This window comes from Hoplias malabaricus, chromosome 18 (genome assembly GCF_029633855.1).
Source record: "Hoplias malabaricus isolate fHopMal1 chromosome 18, fHopMal1.hap1, whole genome shotgun sequence".
NCBI lineage: Eukaryota > Metazoa > Chordata > Actinopteri > Characiformes > Erythrinidae > Hoplias > Hoplias malabaricus.
Window position 1 is genome coordinate 27,529,323 of NC_089817.1, and position 20,767 is coordinate 27,550,089.

The 20,767-nt window shown below is 42.1% G+C and overlaps 1 protein-coding gene and 1 long non-coding RNA gene across 3 annotated transcripts in view; both read left to right on the forward strand.

The window, feature by feature from the left end:
* usp25 (ubiquitin specific peptidase 25) overlaps positions 1-11,972 on the forward strand; it is a 39,537-nt gene extending 27,565 nt beyond the window's left edge. The window contains exons 19-25 of one of the 2 annotated variants that reach the window (XM_066650375.1): positions 1,812-1,907; positions 5,095-5,273; positions 7,406-7,484; positions 7,702-7,781; positions 8,359-8,482; positions 9,841-10,036; positions 11,097-11,972. In XM_066650375.1, coding sequence (XP_066506472.1) covers positions 1,812-1,907; positions 5,095-5,273; positions 7,406-7,484; positions 7,702-7,781; positions 8,359-8,482; positions 9,841-10,036; positions 11,097-11,275 — 933 coding nt within the window. In that variant the 3' untranslated portion in view covers positions 11,276-11,972. The remainder of the gene's footprint in view (positions 1-1,811; positions 1,908-5,094; positions 5,274-7,405; positions 7,485-7,701; positions 7,782-8,358; positions 8,483-9,840; positions 10,037-11,096) is intronic. The other variant, XM_066650376.1, reaches the window with a different exon arrangement.
* A 4,773-nt stretch (positions 11,973-16,745) lies between these two features.
* LOC136675287 (uncharacterized) lies at positions 16,746-17,213 on the forward strand. The gene is made up of 3 exons (XR_010796157.1): positions 16,746-16,807; positions 16,904-16,953; positions 17,099-17,213. It is a non-coding gene; the product is annotated as an uncharacterized lncRNA (long non-coding RNA).
* The last annotated feature ends 3,554 nt before the right edge of the window (positions 17,214-20,767 follow it).

The window sequence follows — 20,767 nt, forward strand, 5'->3', positions numbered from 1 at the left end:
CAGAGGTGCTACAGACAAACACAATCTGTTACCTACAGACTTGTCTTTTGGGAAGCCCAGCCCTGTATAACTGGTCTAACAATGTGCTTAAAAGCATCAGTAATTATAGATGATGTTACTACTGCAGATACAGATGCTCAGTCTAAATTCAGTACTCTTTTATAATAGAAAACATCTGCTTATGCACCATTTGCCCTGATCTTACGTTGCTGCTTATTAGACGTCTCTGTGTCTTCACTGCTACATTTTCTGTCACTCATATCTCTTCAGATTCTAGTCATTACAGCTATATTTAGCTCCTCCCCCCCCAAGTTTGGTGCAGTTGTTTTTGCAAAACATTCATTGCCAAAAAGATTATTATCCACTGTTGTGTGCGCTGTGCTTAAACATCACGAAGAATAACACAGATAATGGTAATACGGAAAATACCTGTTAGCTATGCTTTTAAAGTGTTACAGATTAGATTTGCACACTTGTTAACCCTCCACCAGAAAGCGAACCTGAGAATTGTTGGTCAGATTGAGTCGTAGTGATGCCATTTACCACGGTTGTCATGCCGCATGCATTTGGCCTCATTCCTGGGAGTGGTGGTCTGCAGACAGTAGGGGTCACTCTTTCTCGCTCCCCAAGTGACCTACTGTTCCATTCCGGAGTGCACAAAGGTCTGTAGTTCAGTTTTTTGAGACATGGGAGTGCAGCATAAAATGTCAGACCACATCTACTGCTTGTCAAAACTTTGAGGAACCTTTATTGCCTTTTCCAAGTCTCTTCAGTTTCCACTTTGTATTCTACGTTAATGAAACATTCCCGTTTGAATTAAACTCCTTTTGAAACGCTGGTGGTCTGAAACTTTTGACAGACAGTGCAGTCGGCAGCCTTCCAGCCTGCGTGTACTGCAGGGGCATAACTTGAGTCTCGTGGGGTCAGACGTGATCTTATAATGAGAATACAGGCCTGGGGCGACTTGTTAAACGTCTGGTGTGGGAAATAGAGGCAGAATCTTCAGCTAACAAAGGTCCCCACGTATAGAATTGTGTTTTTATGTGAAGTACAGTATTGGAAAGGGGTTTTTGAGGGGAATGTTTATTCAGTGGTTGGTACGAAAGGGAGGAGAAACATTATTGGCTGGTATTAATTCCCCTCCTGGTGGTGTACAGTACAAGAGGCGAATAATAGTCCCTACACTTTACGCATAGGTTGAGACGATAAGAATTTTGAAAGGTATGGTGAGTTGTACTTTATTGAGACGATTTTCCACTGATAATATTTGGGTAGGTTTATGTTCTAGGAACAGTTCATATTTTGCAGACGTTTTCGAATGATAAGTGTGAATAACTTCAGCTCTTATTGCTCATTTTAAAATCAGTATGAACGGAAACACTCCTTATAACTTCAGTGTAAATGGGCGGGACTAAAATGCTGTAAGCTGAATGGGCGTCTATGTAAAAGTGTCATAAACAGTTAACAGTCTGTTTCCTCTCACCGTCTATGTGGTCTGTATATTTTGACATATCACTGTGAGTAGAAGACTGTATCAAACTCTTATTTTAAAATAAAATAATAAACTCAGGTTTCCATGACAGCAACCAACAATATAAAACAGGTCATTGTTGATTTCAGGTTTTTTGCATGAGCATGTAACACGCCTCCTGACACTTTTAGTGCTTTGCTTTCGTTGAATGAGTGTGTGGATGTGTGTGTTTGTAGTGGTTAATAAATACAGTCAGCACTCCATAAATGATGTGGATGGCATGTTACTAGCCCAGTAGACTTTGTGTACACCATAGTAATGTGCTTCCTTCCTTGGGCAGACAATGATGACGCCAAACATGCAGGGTATAATAATGGCCATTGGCAAATCCAGGAGTGTGTATGACAAGTGTGGGCCTGAAGCAGCCTTCTTCAAGGTACTTCCCGTACTGCATCCACTATAGTGACTGCAGCCCCAGTGACTGTGCTAACCTCTGCATGTCCCCCCCTCGTCTCTTTTGCCTGTTCGTTCTGTCTGTGTCTCCCCTGCAGGCTCTCTCTGCTAGACTTGGGGTGGAGTTGTCAAAATACTTTGACTAGAGGGTGCTAAATGTGGAATCACAGTGCTGAATTCACAAAATGAAAGAAACTCTTTATTAAATTGTGTGCAAATATGTGTAATGCTTTATGAATTCTTTTTTTTTTTTGTCTTTGAAGAGATTTAGTACAAAATGCATGACGTATGAAGTGAGGAATTAAATCATTTAACCGTGGCCTAAATGAACATTCTGCGAATAGCAGATTTATGGCGTCAAAATAGGTTCTAAAGTTCTGAGAACCCAAAAAAAAACAGAATCCATAACCAATAAATGACATTTTGTAATTGAGAAAGCTCTTGTTAATAATGAGAGTTATAAATTATAAATAATATTGAAAGTTATGGTTGTAATGAGAATATTTCTGTATATTATCGTCTATTTTGAGTTTAATATTTTTGAAGAATCCGTTGTCGCTTTCGTTCCGCCTTTTCTCGGTTGCGCTTCTCTCGGTCTCGTTTTCGCTTCCAGAAGTTTCTCGCTCTTGAATTTTGATTGGGGGGGGGGTGGGCGGGATCTAGACAGTCATTGTCTTCTGAAGTAAAGCCCCGCCCACCCAGCAGATTTTGCACACCCCGCTACGTCAGCGAGAGTCAATCTTACCCTGACAGGAAAAAGACTGACCGGCAAACACTGGTAAGACGTATCAACTATTTTTTAACGATTATGTCTTTTAGTAATGCACAGTTCCTCATAGAGGCTTAGAGTAATTTTCCAATCAGGGTTAGGGTGTGCAGAATCTGCTGGGTGGGCGGGGCTTAACTTTAGCAGCCAATAATTGTCTAGATCCCGACACCATCAAAAGCGAGAAACTTCTGGAAGCGAAAGAGAGGACTGGGAGAAGCGCAACCGAGAAAAGGCAGAATGAAAACGAAAACGGATTCTTCAAGAACATTAAACTCAAAATAGACGATTATATACAGAAATATTCCATATTAATGAGAGTTCTCTCAGTTACAAAATGTCATTTATTGGTTATGGATACTGTTTTTTGGTTCTCAGAACTTTAGAACCTATTTTGACGCCATAAACAGCCTTAATATCTTCACGAGTGAACAAGTTAACTGACTTTAATGGATGTGCCTGTGGTGACTAAATATAAGTACAGGGGGTCCTCGACTTACGACGTTGATCCGTTCCTACGTCGCGTCGTAAACCGATTTTCGGTGTAAGTCGGAACATACGTACATACTGTACGTAAATAACATACTGTAAGCACTTATCCTATCCTAATACGTATCCTCCTCGGTCCCGAGCCGCGTAACCGTGTATTCTTCCACCGCGTCACACCACACACGAAGTTCACGTTACGACTTTTACGACGCAAAAACACTTAAGTCGAAACAAGGCTTTATACAGTAAGTGGGAGCTGTGTCGTAACCATGAAACAACGTAACTCGGGACTGACGTAACCCGAGGACCTCCTGTATTGACATTTTTGAAACACAGTAATGAATAGTGTATCACACTGTGGTGCTCAAAATAGCATTGAATTTCAAATACATAATACAGAGCTACTTTTAGGTGAAGCATTCATTTGTAAGTGTCACGTTGAACAGTTCAGTGTCTGCAGTTACCGTTGGTCAAAGAGGAACTCCACTCCTTCCAAATACCAAATAATTAAGATGTAAACAAAGTCCTTCAGAGTGGTTTATTGTAGACAATGGTAAACAGAGCTATACAGTGGTGGTTATGGGAAACGGGTCATAAAATCCATAGCGCGGGTACTTGATTTATTATACACAGCAACCAGTGAACTTACATGTGTCTTCTGAGTTTGTATGTGTAATGCTGATAATGACAAAACCATGATGTAATAATAAAAATATATATATATACACGGGGTATCACCATATATGTGTCTCTTAAGCGACCTAGGTTTTGAGATCTGAAACTCTTCAGACGTCTGGTTCCAATCACCACCACTGTGAAGAATTCACCTCAAACCACTTTGAAGCGCTTATTTATATCTTCAGAATTTCATTCTTCAGGAGTTTGGAAAGACGGTTGGAAGCCTCTTATAATTTTTGCTGTCAGTGTAATTATTTTTTGTTTTAATTTGATATTAATTGCCTGTTGGGCATGGCTGCCTGAAGCCCCTCCCCCCTTTTTTGTGGAATCTGTTACAGCATTCATTACATCTGTATTGGTTTTGTCTTGTTGATTGGTGGTGTCACCTCGACTGCGGAGTACAGAGGAATGACTGACGGCTCTGAAGACGCTAATTGTGTGTTGCTGTGTGCTGTGATTGTGCCTGTGTTGGAATGCAGTCGACAGATGATCATCAACTACCAGCTCCTTTCTGTTCTGATCTGGATCGTTGTCTTAAATCCCAGCGGGGGGCCACCATCTGTTTTTCACTTTTTCAGAAGCTGATCTCTTAACGACTGCTATCAATTCATGGCTCCCCCCTCCCCTCCCCTCCCTGCCGTCATTAATGAAAAATTCATTTTTCCAACCCTAAATATGCCAAAATATGCCTATAAACGTTGGAATCTGCATATATTCACTCAGCTGAAAAACGAATGTACACTTAGACAAACAGACCTAATCATGAAAGTGATTTAAAGATCATCTTAGTCGTACATGTTTAATGTGTTTAGATGTGTTTTGCTATAAAATCGAGGTACCTGCTCTGATGGGCAATAAATGCCATGATTACTTGCCGTTTTCAGTTTTAGAAAATATAAATTACAGCAGTGAATTTGCACATCAAACCATGTCAGAGAGGTTTATAAAAGTATGAATCATCACATCACGTACTAAACTAATTTGTGTAGTTAGATGACCCTGTCAGAGAGGTTTGAAATTGTGTCTTTTTTTTTTATCTTTCTGCCTGAGGCATTCATGTTCACTACTATTTAATGTGGTCTTGATCATTAACACACTACGGCTTTGTTTCTGTTCTTTCTCCCACCTCCCACCTCTCTCTCTTGCTCTCATCATCTATTCTTCTTTTTCTCACACAAACACACCCACCGTCACTCTCTCCCTCCATCCCTCCCTCCTCATTTTGGCTCATTTAAAGGCGATTAAGGTTGAATACACCCGCTTGCTGAGGTTAGCCCAGGAGGACACAGCCCCCCAGAACGACCACCGGCTACAGCACGTCATCGTTTACTTCATCCAGAACCAGGCACCGAAAAAGATTCTGGAGAGAACCCTCCTCATGCAGTTTGCAGACAGAAACCTTGGCTTTGACGAGAGGTACAGTCAAAGGCTTCTTCGCGTTTCTTAAAGGTTGTCCTCACACAACTAAACCTTAGCTAAGATCCACCTCTGACAGTTACAGCTTAAAGGCTAAGCACCAGCGATATGAAAGTGTCAAACAAATAAATACAGTGGAATTTGAGTTACTAACTTGTGTTTATTGAGAGTCAGAAAACATGTTATTTCTTGCTAATTGAAGGAATAAGGTTTAAAAGACCATTGGTCCCCCCCCCCCAACAGTGTTGGGAAACTCTAATAGGCGTCTTGCCTGTGACGTAGATGGTGGACAACACTCTAGAAGCTGCACTTAATTTAATGCAAAATGACGAAAAGGTGTGTTGTTTTTGGCTGCAATCATTCAATGTACAGTGGGACATCTGTGCACAAATGGCCCAAAGATCCCAAAATACCCAGAAAATGGACTAAATTTGTCAACTTTAAACGGGCACTTTGGAAAGGACCCTCCGCTCACTCCGTTATCTGTAGCTCATTTCACTGGTGCTTTTCCAACAATATGGGCATGTAAGGACACCAACGAAAGGTGTTCAAGAGCCTCTGTAACATGGAGGTAAACAGGGTAAGGACACTCACTTCGCCTGTTTTAGTTGGTGTTAGTTAACGTTAGCTTGACTCGCTAAACTCGGTGGCTCAGATTATACTCGGCTACGTAGCTGCATTACGGAGGTTTATAGTGTCGGATGAATTCGAGTTCGACTTCGATCACATTTACAAGAATAACGGTACCTCTACATTTGAGTTTAGCTTATTGCTAGGCTATTGTCATGAATAATGTTGGTTATTTAGCTAGATACTGTCATAACAGTCAGTCATAACGGTGTTTTACCGCGGCGTTGTTCAGCTGTTGTCCACCATTGACGTCACAGTTGCTTTCAAGAATTTCCGTAGCGAGCTCGGGTTTTTCCGTCAGTTTATTAAAATTGTCAGTTTTAAAGCAAATTAAGCTGCTATTTTCATTTTAATTCATACTTATATCTGTCAGTCACTAAAATAATGTGAAATATTCATGGAGGTCCATTAAGTGGTGCTTAGCCTTTAAGGGCCTCTCTTTCAGTCTTAGACAGTTTGATTGGTTAAAAGGCAAGTCACTTACTCATGCCCCTGTAATTTAACAAACTAGGTGTAAAACCGTAAAGAAAGATGCACTATAGAATATTTGTGATGCTTTATCATTTTATTTGTCCAACGTTGGCTAAGTGTTGTGTTTTTAGAAGGGTATGATACAGCTATTGTTTAGTTTGTATCTGTAACTACAAAGCACTAACACTGCTACTTTGCTTCTAAGTAGATGAATATTATCCCCAATTGAGTGGTGTTGGAAATCCTCCAAAGTTTGCATCCAGTGTGGTACTGTAAGTTACTACCAATTAAAACAAAACAACAAAAAAAAAAAGCAATACATTTTGCATTGAAACTCACTTAGAATAGAAGCCAGTGGAGGGTCGCCTCAGCTCCTGCCTATTGGCTGCTATTCAAAGCCAGTTTTAAGTCAATGGGGTTTTACTTTCTTTAGCTAAGTACAATGAAGCGTGTCAAAATTATTATCCATGGTAATCATCCACACTGCACAGATGCAGCAGATACAGAAGAGGTTGAAAAACGCCCGAGTACTCCTCTAAAGAGTTGCAGTCCATTTTGTTCCGTCACACTGTCAGTTGAGATTATACAGTAGCCAGGCTGCATGTCTATTGGCCAGCCTCGCATTAGATCGGAGTCCGTCTCTGCTCGTCTCCTAACCAGCCCATAATGCTCTGCTTCTTTTGTTCCTGGCTGTCTCGTTGCCTAAAAAGGTCCCCGTGTCAGACCCCGATCGCTTCCTCCCTTGGGCGTTCACCATGCACTACAAGGCCAAGTGTGCCACATCATCCATATTCATAAGTGAATTGATTTCCCCCTCCTCTATTTTGAGGAACATAATTAGATTTATGCGAGTGCGACCCAAACACGCAGCTCCGGAGAGCCGTTTCCATTTTGTTTTCAGTAATAAAGAATGATTCATGCCTCTAGTGCGAGGCCTAGGGACACGGCTCGCCATCTCATTCCACAGATTACCTCATGAGTCACCCCCCCCCGCGCTCTAATGGGGATATGCTTTCTCCCTTCTCCCTCAGATGTAAAAGCATCATGAAAGTGGCGCGTGCAAAGCTCGATCTCATTAAGCCGGACGAAGTGAACATGGAGGAATACGAGGTCAGGATTTTTTCCTTCTTTTTGCTTCAGCAGACACCAGCTCTTTGTTGATTGTCATCGTTTAAAAAATGTTTTTTTTTATTTTTTACCCATTATATGTTTGTTACATAATGCTGGAGTCAGATATTGACCCAGGGTAATGTGCCCTTATGTCTCCACTTGCTTTCTGGTAGCTGAAGCTGTTTTCTCCCCCGTGTGTGTGTGTGTGTGTGTATAGATATGGCATCAGGACTACAGGAATTTCCGTGAGACCACAATCTTCCTAACGATTGGGTTAGAGCTGTTTCAGAAGAAAAGGTAAGTGCGTCGGTTCTGAACAGAATATTAAGGTGTAAAATATACTTCATCTTCCACTTATCCACGATGGTGTCGATCAGCCAAGACATTAATAGTGTCCAGTATTTCGTTCTATATTGTAGTTGTGGAGATATAAATCCGACATGGCCAATAGACACCAAGTCAATATCCTCCTGAACCTTCCCACAAATACAGCCTCTAAAATGCATCTGGGACAAGGGTTTTTTCTTTTAAATGAGGAGTGGTTTGCTGTTGCCTAATTTGAGATGTAACGTTTCATCCGTTGTGCACTAGGGGGCAGCATAACCCCTGCTATTGGCTGTTAATTCCTCCTTCAAAGGGAGCGTTCTTGCCCAGTGAGAAATGTAAAGCTTTCAATTAAAAATTTAATCATGGTTTAATTGGGATGATTGCAATGTTTATTAGGAGTAAGTAAGACCAGCTGCAGAAGTGCACTGTTTTCAGAGTTCATGTTTCGAATTATGCCGGAGTTTAGCTTCACATTTTTGCCTGTTGATATAAATGTAAGTGCTCTTTCTAGCGATGCCAACTTCCTTTTCCTTTCCATTTGTTTCAGTTTTGTGGAGGCCTTGATGTACCTGATCTACGCTTATCAGTACAACAAAGAGCTGCTCTCCAAAGGGCCGTACCGAGGCCATGATGAAGAGCTTATAGCCCATTACCGCAGAGAGTGCCTGCTGGTGAGTGTGTGTGTGTGTGTGTCTGCTTTAGCTACAGCTCACCCTTTTACTCAGGGCCAGACCCAGCTCACCTCCAGCTGAAATGCATCCTCTGGCTTTATGGAAGGGTCACTTTGAATCAGTAAAGCGTAATGACTGTATTAAAAGTTAATCCTCATACACTGTGGATGAAAACATAAAGGCTATACCATTTGTAGCACAACCCTCTTTATTTTCTGTTATTTTTCCAAATGCAGTAAATACAGAGCCCTCGGGCAAATAAAAGATGTAAGCACTGAGCCTGTGATGCAAAAGAAACATAAAATTTAAATGCGTCAAACTGAAATAAAGGACAAAATGTTCCTTTCTGTGAAACTGGTTCTGCTTTAAGGAAAATCAGATCAGCAAATGAGGGTGACTCCTTTCGAAAACTCTTCATTGTGCTCTGAGGTTTTTCCCCCTGGATCACTGACCCGTGCTGTTTCTTCTCCATCAGCACTCATCAGAAGTGCTTTGATGGCAGTAGTTATTTTTGGACACGCAAAAGTCAGAGAACACCCTTTGTTTATGTTGTTTTCAGTCAAAAAACCGTTAATAACAATTTACGATCCTTCAGGGATTTTCTGCTACTCACAGTTCGTATAATTCCTGAAGTAAGGGCTTTATTTGTGACCTATTGGTGTGTTTGGATACCCAACCATAACTGGTTTATATTTGAACTTTACCCAACAATCTTTAGCCCCATCCCTGTCCGTGCAGCCCACTCGGTGCGTGCTGGTTGTAAAGACCTTTATGGCCCTTACCCGGGCGCCTGCACCCAGTAACCCTACACCGCCATTGTGCTCATAATGTAATCATCAGGCTCCGAATAGGAAGCAGGCACTGCTGAGAGTGTAAACACATTACCGCTGGGGCCGCGCCACTGTCCTCGTTTCACCTCTGCCGTTTTTGAACAGCACAGGGGCCCTGGCTCTCTCTCAAGTCTCGCTGTTTATCCTGCTGCTCTGCTTTAATTGAAAATACTGCCAACATTGACATAGCTAATGTACTGTAGTGCTTTTTTTTTTTTTAACGTGCCTCCCACCTATTTCACGGTCATCTTGCAGAGGATTCCAGGGTCAGTGAGGTCGCTCGCGCAGCAAGACTCTCAGAAGTCGCACGCAAAGTCCGAGAATGCATCAGCAGGCACGTCATCTCTTGCGTCAGTAAGCAAAGCACTCCAGAGCATTTCTTGGACGCTGAGGGACACTTCTGAGAGACACTGTGGCAGAGAGCTTGCAGCGCTTTGCGTCTGTTGATCGCCGTCTTGTTCTGGCCGCTGGCCTTTTGATGTTTGAGTGCCGGGAGTCGAAGGGTGTATGTTTGTGTCATTTCTGTAGAAATTAAACGAGCATGCGGCAGCCCTGTTTGAGACTGGAGAGGAACCAGAGGTCAACATGGGCCTCAGCATCATGAATGAACTGGTGGTGCCCTGCATCCCCCTGTTGCTGGTGGATGAGCTGGAGGAGAAAGACATGGTTGCTGTGGAGGACATGAGGAACCGCTGGTGCTCCTACCTGGGCCAGGAAATGGAGCGTAAGTTAATGCACATACACAAGGCTGAGCAATGACACTTGGCTTTTCTAATTTCTTTGGTCTCTTGAAAGCTACTTCAAACTACTTTAAAGGAACAGTGTGTGATATTTTTACCTTAAAATTACAGCTTGAAAATCATTGTGATACGTTACTGACCTGTGATTGGGAGAACAGAACTTTTACCTTGGCTACTCTGGGCTCAGCATTGCTGAAACTGCACTATGAAACTTCTGCAGGAGGGTAGGAAACCACCACCCTGCCTCCCTCTCTTTACTGAATTTTACAGTGCTGTAAAAATGCATTACACTTTGGGGAGCCCACGTGTAAAAGTGGAATTCACTTTTACAGCACTTTCCTGAAATTAAGGATGTAGGGGTGGGGAATGGGTGGCTTCCTACCCTCCTCCAAAAGTTACATAGTGCAGTTTCTGCATTGCTGATTGTGTAGTAGCAATGACAGAGGCTCTATTCTCCCAATCACAGCTCAGTGAAACATCACAATGATTTTTGAAGCTAAAATTTTAAGGTTAAAATTCTACCTAATGTTCCTTTAAGCGATCACATTTATGCAATTTTTCCCTTACGTCAACCGCAGTCAGTGAGCCAAGAGGTTTGTGTTTGGAAATGAGCTTTTTATCTTAGGTTAGTGGAGTTGTGATGCTCATCCAGCTGATGTAAATTAATAGCAGTAAGTTAATGTTTGAAAACTATGGTCCACTTACTTTCATAAACAAGTCTATTAGAGATTATGACTCTAATAGACTTCGAAGCAGATGTGAAATGACACCAGCACGTAGTTTGAGAGGCAACTGGTTTGTTTGTATTGGCTTCTGTTACATGTAAGCATCACAAATCCAGAGTCCGAACATGTTTTGAACGACTGACGACATTTCAGATAACGGGCCAGTTGTGTGAATTAGATTTATGGCTAAAGAAGTACGTAGTTGTGTAATGAATATATTGTAATTTTACACATTCCTCTGTAACACAATCTATGAATATTTCACATGCACCTACTCTGTCCTGTTGTGAAACATCTAGCATCTAAACGTCTCTTGCAGCGAACCTTCAGGAGAAGCTCACTGACTTCCTTCCGAAGTTGCTGGACTGCTCGACGGAGATCAAGACGTTCGCCGAGCCGCCCAAGATGCCGTCGTACTCCACGCTGGAGCTGTGCGAGCGTTACGGCCGAGTCATGGCCTCCCTCACCCTCAGCCGCACCCCTGCCGATGGCAGATGAGCCCCCCCGCCGATGGCAGATGAGCCCCCCCCCTCCCTTTGCCTGGACCCAATTAGCCCCCTCCACTCACCCATGGACTTGTTTTTACCCACGCCTTTCTCCAAAGCAGGGTTGCTTCAGCTGTTACTCCTTTTTAGTTCTCTTTTGCTGCTATAGGTTTTATCATCTGTATTCTCATGATTATCACTAGTATTATTTGGAAATTTCAGTTATGTTTTAAAGCTAAAACAGTGCAGCAGGCTCAGACGAGGAGGAGGAGAATGTGTATTGAAAAAAAGAGAAAAAACTTCACAAAGCTTAGAATTTGCCGCATGCTGCTCCAGCTTTGTCAAACGAGGTTGAGGATTTCTTTGGTTATTTTTATTTTATTTTATTTGGTTGTTTGATTTATTATTATTATTTTGTTTTCCCTCAATTGCTTTTACTCCGTCAGTGAAAAGGAAAGACCTGCTACTCTACCACCCCTTTACTACAGCATTAACGCATTTTGATTTTCTACAGGATGGGACTGAATGCGCCAAAAAAATAAAAAATTTAAAAAAAAATTCAACAACAACCCTGAAGCTACACAGATGGTTCGAAATGTATAGTGTGGGTCTTTTGACCTGAGGACTGCCGTTCTCGAAGTTTTAAGCGCTGTGGTAGACAGCCACAGATGCACTGTGGCTTGTTAATAAATTGAGAGAATAAAGTTTTATTTATGGCTCTTTTAGGCCAGACATCTGCTTTCTCATTTGAACTGTGCTATTAGATTCAAGTGGGCAGCGTATGATACTATGACAAGCTTTTCTGGAGAAGATTGTGGGAGGACGGTTCCTTGCAAGAAGGTTGTATTAGATTTTTTCATAGCCATGTTCTCTGGCCAAGGGTTTAATACATATAGCTTTGCTCTGCATCTCAAAGCTGTGGGTGCTGCTTTAGTGCATTCCTTTTACAGTTTCCTGCAGAAAAAGATGGGGTCATGTTTCCTGCCAAGCTGATGTTGGGCTTTGCAGAGTTTGATACTATTGATTGTGTTGGGAACGCTGTGGTCAGTGTAAGAAATCTTTAAGCATTAAGACAAACATTAATACCATGCCTGTGAGTGGTTCAGTGCAGTCAGAATACAAACGGACAATGACACTGTATGTGGCTCTGTACTCCATCCCTTTGGATTTGAAGTGAGGCAGTGACTAGGAATGCACCTTGTTGGCTTTAAATATTGTGTTTTTACACTCTGTATTAGATTCAGTTATTGGGAATCACAGCTCTGATATTCATGGGGATCTAGACCAACTGTAAATCCAAAGTGATGTTTATTTTTTGCACCGCCTGAAGACTGTGGCCCCATCATCATTTCTGAAACATCAAGACGTCTGTAATGAGGATGGTTTTATTTTTGTGTTTCAGTAGCGGTCAGATAACACAAATATTTGTCAAGCTTTGTGCTGTTTTTGGCTATAACGAGGATCCAGTTCCCGTGGCCGTTATACACGCTACCCTCATTCCATCTCTGTGCTGAATCTTGATCTTATTCACCTATAAAACTGCAGTGTGTACTGTACAGGGTGCATTTATTGATACTTGAGAGTCATTGATGATTTTTATCTTGTGACAATTTCTCTGAGGTCCCTCAGGTTTATTTTTCTCTTCTTGGTCTTTCTCTGGAGTGTTCTTGATCTTTTCTACAGTATCCACTACTGTGGTCTTCATTTGCTAAGCTCATTGGCCTTATGTTCCAGTCTCCTCATAGACTGTTTAGATCCATCTAATATTTTGGCAAATCATGTTGTACCAATAAGAGTCCTAGAGAAAGGCATGATTTATAAATCATGTCAAAACAATATTAACTTTATGATTGATTGATTGTAACCTTTGTCCAGTTTAGGTTCGTGGTGTGTCCAGAGCCTACCTGGAATCACAGGGCGCGAGACAGGAACACACCCTGCAGGGGGGGTTAGTCCTTCTCAGGGCGACACACACTCACAGACACTTTTGCGTCCCAAATCCACCTACCAACGTGTGTTTTTGGACTGTGGGAGGAAACCGGAGCACCCGGAGGAAACCCACGCAGACACAGGGAGAACACACCACACTCCTCACAGACAGTCACCCAGAGGAAACCCACGCAGACACAGAGAGAACACACCACACTCCTCACAGACAGTCACCTGGAGGAAACCCACGCAGACACAGGGAGAACACACCACACTCCTCACAGACAGTCACCCGGAGGAAACCCACGCAGACACAGAGAGAACACACCACACTCCTCACAGACAGTCACCCGGAGGAAACCCACGCAGACACAGGGAGAACACACCACACTCCTCACAGACAGTCAACCGGAGCGGGACTCAAACCCACAACCTCCAGGTCCCTGGAGCTGTGAGACAGTGACACTACCTGCTGCACCACGCCCGTTTATGATTCAGTTTTTCATAATGTTATGAAACTGACATATAACATATGGAATATTTTTTAAAATTAGCTAGGAATAATAATTAGTTGAATCTTTAATATTTGAAATTTGTGTTTAATTAAATCATTTTTATAGTCCAGAATGCTCCTGTTTTACATGAGAAGCACTTCATGGAACAGGCTTGTAACTTTTCTATCTTAATTAACTCACTCACACACTCATTCACATGGTTAAGATTTGCCACAAGGGGTGCTATTTCTGACACATTTAGGGGCAGCTCCACAAGGGGGTGCCATTGTGCTTTGCATCAATGACACTTTGTGTTTTCGTTATTCCATTGCTTGCGAAAAGCAGCATTCGACCTTCAGAAACTTTCCCTCCAGTTTCTGTGCCTCAAGTCTCAAGCTTGGCTTATGAATTTGAAAAGGGCAACAGCTCTGCAACCTCTTCCTTCAGCTTTATAGCAGATAAAATCTCAGAGTACCTTTAAAGTTAATTACTCTCTCACTGTTGAAGCCCACATTTAAATCTCCACAGCTGCAGCTGATCTTAATGGTGTTCTGTAGACAGCGTAAAACTGCTTTTGGTTGATTTTGACATACTTTCTAATGACTTAAAGCCATGTATACAGACATAATTCACCATTTACTGCTGGGATAATCAAGGTGTGCCTCATCAGGGGCTGACAAACGGGTCCAAAGGGTAAATGGATTAGTACATCATTCTGTGTAATTCAGGTAAGTATTCAGTGCGTGTTAAACTTCAAAAGACTAATGCTTTTAGGTAATTTACTTAAAACAATAATAAAAGGATGAGTCTGCGTGCTTTAATTAATCTGGGCCAACATATTGACGTCAGTGTTATGATCTCCATTCGGAAGCCATTGTTTTGCTTGCAGAATGGTGGATATGAATTGTCTGACATTTCGCTGCCAAGGTAAGTCCTGACTAAAATCTGGAGGGTATGGTAACATACAAAATCTGCCTTTGCTTTTCTGAGAAGGCTTTAGATTAGATGATAAGACATTCCTCTGAGGATTTCATTGAAAGAGAGTTACTGATGTGGTAAGATTAGTTCTGAATCACAACCACCACTCCAGCGCATACCAGAGGTATTGGATGGTGCTCCCTCTCTCCAAAGAAGGCCATTCCACTGCTCCACAGCCCAATTCTGGCCATTTTTATACCCATCTGTTTGATGCTGGGCATTGAGCATAGTCCCACGCACGTTATATGTAGCTGTTTACAAACATCAGTGCTTTTCTGTAGTGATAATGTAAGCTGAGGGTGCACATGAAAGTTGTGCAACTGTAGAAATACAGTGTAGATGAGACAAGCATTAAATGTATAATGATGGGACACTACAACTTTTATTTGAGGGTAAAAATTTGGTGAAAGATCACGTCGATGGAAAATCAATTATTTGAATTGGTTAGATAACATGTTAGTTGATGTTATGTGCTACAAGACGTATCTTTAGTGAAATAAGCAGTCCGTGCCATGGCTGGGTATTTCCACTGAGAATCTGTAGTATGTTTCAAAAACACAGCTGAAGACAGCAAGGACTTCTTACCTCAACAATTTAAGGATCCAATCACATCACTTTGTGGGCGGGGCTTTTGGGATGCAGGCGAACAGGAGAAGTGGATATGGGGATAGAGAGAATGAGTTAGGGACCAATTGCCTATTTATTTGTGCATACCAAATTAATCCAAAGGTGTGGAGTAATACATCATTTATATATGAGGCCACCTCTAAACGTTAGGTTCTTTTTTTTTAATGGTAAATAACTTTCAAATGTTGAAAAGTTTATTCAAGCACTAAATAGTTAATGATTTTCAGGAGGGGCAACTGCTAAAATCTCTCAATGGTTTAAATCAGAACTGATCCACATCTGAGGAAAATAAATATTTATTTTAAAGGTTACATCTTGTTTATAACATAAGAACAGTCCTTACCTCAGTGAATGTGATATTTTCTGGGTCCCTCAGCAGACCGTGCTGAGGTAAATGAGCTAATATAAGTGTAGGTTTACTACTGCGTCCACTTTTATGTAAATTAATATTTTTGTCTTCATATCGCTAAAATGGAGGCTAAGCCGCTGCTAGCTCGTAAGCTCATGATGTTCCCCACATGTAAAAACTAATTAAGAACCATGTTTTTATTTATTGTATAACATTAAACCAATGTGTTACAAGCAAAATACATTTGAAATCCACATTCAGGCATTTTGTGGCTATGTTAACCCCTAGCTAGACACTATGCTAGCTAGCTATATTTGTGAAGCGGTTCATTGTTAGCCTGCTAGCTGGAAAAGTCTAGCTAGGTTCTTTAACAATGGAATGTTGTCTCTTAAGTTGTGCGTTTCACATGCCATACAATTAGGGATTTTACACTTCTAATGTACTAATGGTGAAACAAGGAGCTGTACAGAATAAAGCTACTCTGAAGGGCGTCAAAGCCACACAGTGCACTGCGTTGGGAGCTTGGGAGCCATTTTAGACCTCACTAAAACCTCACTTAACCTTGCATATTCATCTTTATTTATCTGCAGTCAGTGAATAAATTAAACACCACCGGCAATGGTTGTGGTAATATATTTGGGTCTGTTATCTTTTTTATATACATTATATTCAATAAGTATAAGTGTGTGTGTGGGGGGGGGGGGTGACGTCACGCCCCTCGCTGTCGCTGTATGCTTAGCTGAACCTATGTGTGCTTTTAGGTCCTGTACACCTTTATTTGCTACACAAAACATGGGAGTTTCTTTTTTAATTCATCCGAGAACTTACAGTTACGTTTCGGCATAGCTGCTCGAGATGAGGGTGGGTACATGAGCTTTGCCTGACGTAAATAAGGACTACTGACGGGCAGACTGACCAATTAAATGTTTACAGAGAAGGTTATCGACCAATAACGGTAGCTCCACAGTCAGACCGTCCAATCAGAAGATTTTAGGCTACTTCACCACGCCCCCTTACTCAAGCGATACAATCAGAGTAGGGGAGGGCGGGACTAGTTTGTGAAGGAAACTTCTCGAAGTTCTATGTAAGCTCTAGAAAAACAAAATGCCGGACGTTTGTGAAATTCCGCCCGGACATTTTTTAAGTCTAAAAAAGAGGACATGTCCGGGTAAGAGAGGACGTCTGGTCACCCTAGTTTTGGAGCCATTTTAGACCTCACTAAAACCTCACTTAACCTTGTGTATTCATCTTTGTTTATCTGCAGTCAGCGGATAAATTAAACGCCACCAGCAACGGTTGTGGTAATATATTTGGGTCCGTTATTTTTGGATATACATGATATTCAATAAGTATAATTCGTATGCATACATTAATATATCCCCCAAACTTGAGACTCCTCCATTGTAAACCAAGTGTTTAACTTCACTGACATGTCTGTGTGGTGGTGTTTATACGCTAGAGGACGAATAGCAGCAGTCAGCGCCATGGCAGAGCAGTTCTGAAAACATCTCAAAGATGTGGATTCAAACAGCCAGCGTTTTAACGTCATAAACCTAAGGACACGCTCCCATCAGCTTCTGAGAGAGGGCTTTGGAGCTGCAGGTGAGTAAAGTAAAGTGGAAACAGAAGCAGGGCCTAATCAGGGAGTGGATTACACACACATTCACACACACCAGGACAGTTTTCAGAGTAGACAATTCAACTAACCTCCATTTTAATATTATTATTGTTTGTTTTGATAGATTTTATAAAAGGATAAGCATAAGGAACAAAGACAGCAGTAAAATAAATAAAACCCACTGGGAAATGTTTACAGATTTCTTTGAAAAACTGAAAGCAGGACTCGCGAGAAGAGCCAAGTTCTCCTCAGTTTGGAAGTGGAAGAATAAAGGATTAAAAGATTCAGAATATTGGTATGTTTTGCTAGTTGCTAGTTTGTTGAGGGTGATTTTTCCCTGTTGCTGAAACAGGAATGACTCCTACCTAATGAAATGGTGGCCTTTGACTTTCGCACAGTAGTGAAGTTGTATAATTAATGTTTTTTCCTGGAAGCATCGTTCCAGACAAAAGTATTTATTTTTAAGAGCATAATTCGAATATTTTTTATTTTCATGCCATTTGCAGAAAATGAATGTGAAGAACGTTTTGAAGAAGCTGCCCACCTCCTTCTGAAGTGAATTTTGGTGAGTACTTTGGTAAGTACTTTGGGAAGCTTCTTCAAGTTTTCACCCTTGTAACCGTTCATGGTAAAAGGATCACTGTGAGCCTACACTTCATGTCCTAATTGCCTCTGAAGGTCCAGAATTCTGACCTTGTAATTGAGTTTGGGTAGCAATTCATCATTCCCCACTTCAGTGAATCGTTGCTTTTTGATGCCTTTTGGGGCCTTTTTTATTAGTCTGGCTTTGAAAGGTCAGACGGAGTATCTGTTAAACACGACTTCTCCCAGTTGTTGACTGCCACACTCCACTGATAACGGCCGGCCGTTACCATGACAATATTTCATCGTCTCGGTGTCTAGACGCCCGATGACACCTGACACGGCGTCCCTTCAAGCTGAGGTAGATTGTGTATGTCAAAATCAATGTCTCGCCGGCTCTTTGGTTTTGATTTGCTGACCGTTTATCATCACGCGGGCCCAGATTTAGAGCGATCAAGGCAAGTGTTAAACTTCGGAAAGGTCACATAGACCACACTGTGCACATTCCTTTTGATTTTGTTACATACTGATGTGTGTAAATATGTGTTCTATACAGATACAGTGATATGTGTCTGTGTAGATGTGTGTTTATTAATTAAAGCTTCCTTGACGTTCCCTCTCCCTCCTCCTCAGAGGACCGTTCATTGGTTTTATTTTGGATAGACTTGAGCAACCAGAAATTGCTCTTTCGATCATCCATTAAAAAGCCTGGGTCTACAGAATGAACATGGTTGTTGTGACTGTGGTTCTCTTGGATCCAGCGTGCGAAGTGTTGGCAAGTCAGAACACATTTTCCACTGGGGAGCTGTAGGTTTTATTATGATTTCTGTAAAATGGGGTCACAGCCGTAATTTATTCTGCCGTCTGCAATAAGGTCATTACACTGTCATAGATGATAACTTATATGAATGGCCGGCAGCAACCGTCGTGGGTAAAATCCTGCAAGAATACCTACTGTCCCTGGGGTCTGCCTCAGGCAGTCCACGAAGAATTCAGCAAAAGAAAGCTTCAGAGGGCATTCTGTTCAAAGCCATTCAACAGATATTTTTTGTTCAGGAGTGCTTTTTTTTTACCCCCCCCCCCCTCCCTTTTCTGAATTGAATATCAATCAACAGACGCCTCTTTAGTCCGCTAAAGCTGGAGAAAAGAACCTCCACACCCCGCCACCTCCTACAGAAAAGGGAAGAAAAAAAAAATCAGCTCAAATTGCTGTCAGTTCACTTAGCGCTTAACGATGCTTTCTAAGAGCCGCTCTAGTTGGGCTGTGTTTTATGGTCGGATAAAAGTTGGTGTGGGGAGAAAAAAATGCCGTCTGGGCTCAGTGCCAGAGTCTGGTGTTTCACAGCCGCCGCTGCCTCTCACCGGGGGGACACGCGGGGAAGCTGAAGCGGCCTGTCCTGTACGGGGTGGGGTTTAGCGGTGGGATCAGGTTGAAGGGGAGGCGGGGGGGGGGGGGGGTGGGGGGTACTGCGGAGAGCCTCTCAAGGTGCCACTTCCATGGAGACGCAGCTGGCCTGAACAAGATTCCCATCAATCGACAAACAACAGCCAAGCTGGTGTCTGTCTCCTGTGCCTCTACAACTACGCCGTTACCAAGAGCCCATCAGCCAATCCGGCCGTGGTTCTGCCAGCTCCTCTCGGCCAATCGTCAACCTTGTAGCCGAGCCGCCCGTTTTTACGATTATACCCTAATGAATTTTGCTCCACGTATCAGTTTCCTCACCTAGATTAGCTCGGAGAGTTTGTTATTCTGCCGACGAACCCAGCAATGCTTGTGATCTGTTCTACTTCAGCCACTTTCATTTCCTCGCTTGTTTGCACAGCTGGGACAGGCATTTTCTCTCTTCTTTTTTTTTGTCCGGACCTCATTTTCATGAACAGTATCTCATTTTCTCTGACTCTGGTCAGTCCAACGTTATGATACTCATCTCGTTCCTCAGTGCACAGCACTCAGTAATAGTCAGATAGTCCTCTTCATTTCTTTCACTCCTGTCAAATAGGTCACAGAGTTCGTTTTTCATTTTATCAGCATCATGAAAAAAAAAAACTCATTGAACATAAAGTTACCTACAAACCTTCACCCAAGGAGTGTTTTAAAGAAACACCACTTCCGCCACTTGGCTCTTAGGAGCTGGTTTCATACTTCGCATCTTGCCATGAAGCAGTTCCCTGACACATTCAGTGATGTTGATGTTGGCTTGGGGTCGGCCAGCCCATTGTTCTGAGAACACCAGCTGTTTCTGGCAGCTCCAGTACCTTTCCGACCCAATATGAAACAGGAGTGCAGCTTGATTTCTGAATCGACTGCCTCTTATATGTTTTACTGAAAGGAAGGGAACATGCTGTAATCAGCTAATGTACAGACATTTTTGCAATGCTTTAATACTTGTGAGCTTTTAACAATCTGCCGACATGCCATAAAAACGTCCTCTACCGATGAATGAATAGAAAAACTAACTACATTCAAGTCTATAAATTTCCTCCCTTATATGTTGCGGAGGTAAAACCATAAGTGTGTACCCTTTCATTTTCATAGTTTCCCAGCTGTAGATCATAATTTGAGGCAGCTGTAAGATGTCCCACTCTCTAGGGTTGGGCACCCCTCAGGACTCACAGCTCCTATTCTGGACTGCCTGTGCTTTCTTGGTTGAATGGAATTACTTAAGGCTCATTGCCATGGATTTTTTCCCCCTCAACTGCCGATTAATGCATTCATGAATACTTCTGAAAACCTGCTTATCATAATTATTATAAACGTCCTGTCGCTTTTCATCCATCGCATACGTATTTTTTTTTGGGGACCGTTCCACTTTGTCAGAGAAGGTGCAGGAACAATAAATACACGTTATTAAAGCGTTTTTCTGAGCAGTTAGAAGTTTAAAAAATATATGAAACCAATTTAAATAGCGACCCGCGGTTCAGTTTCAC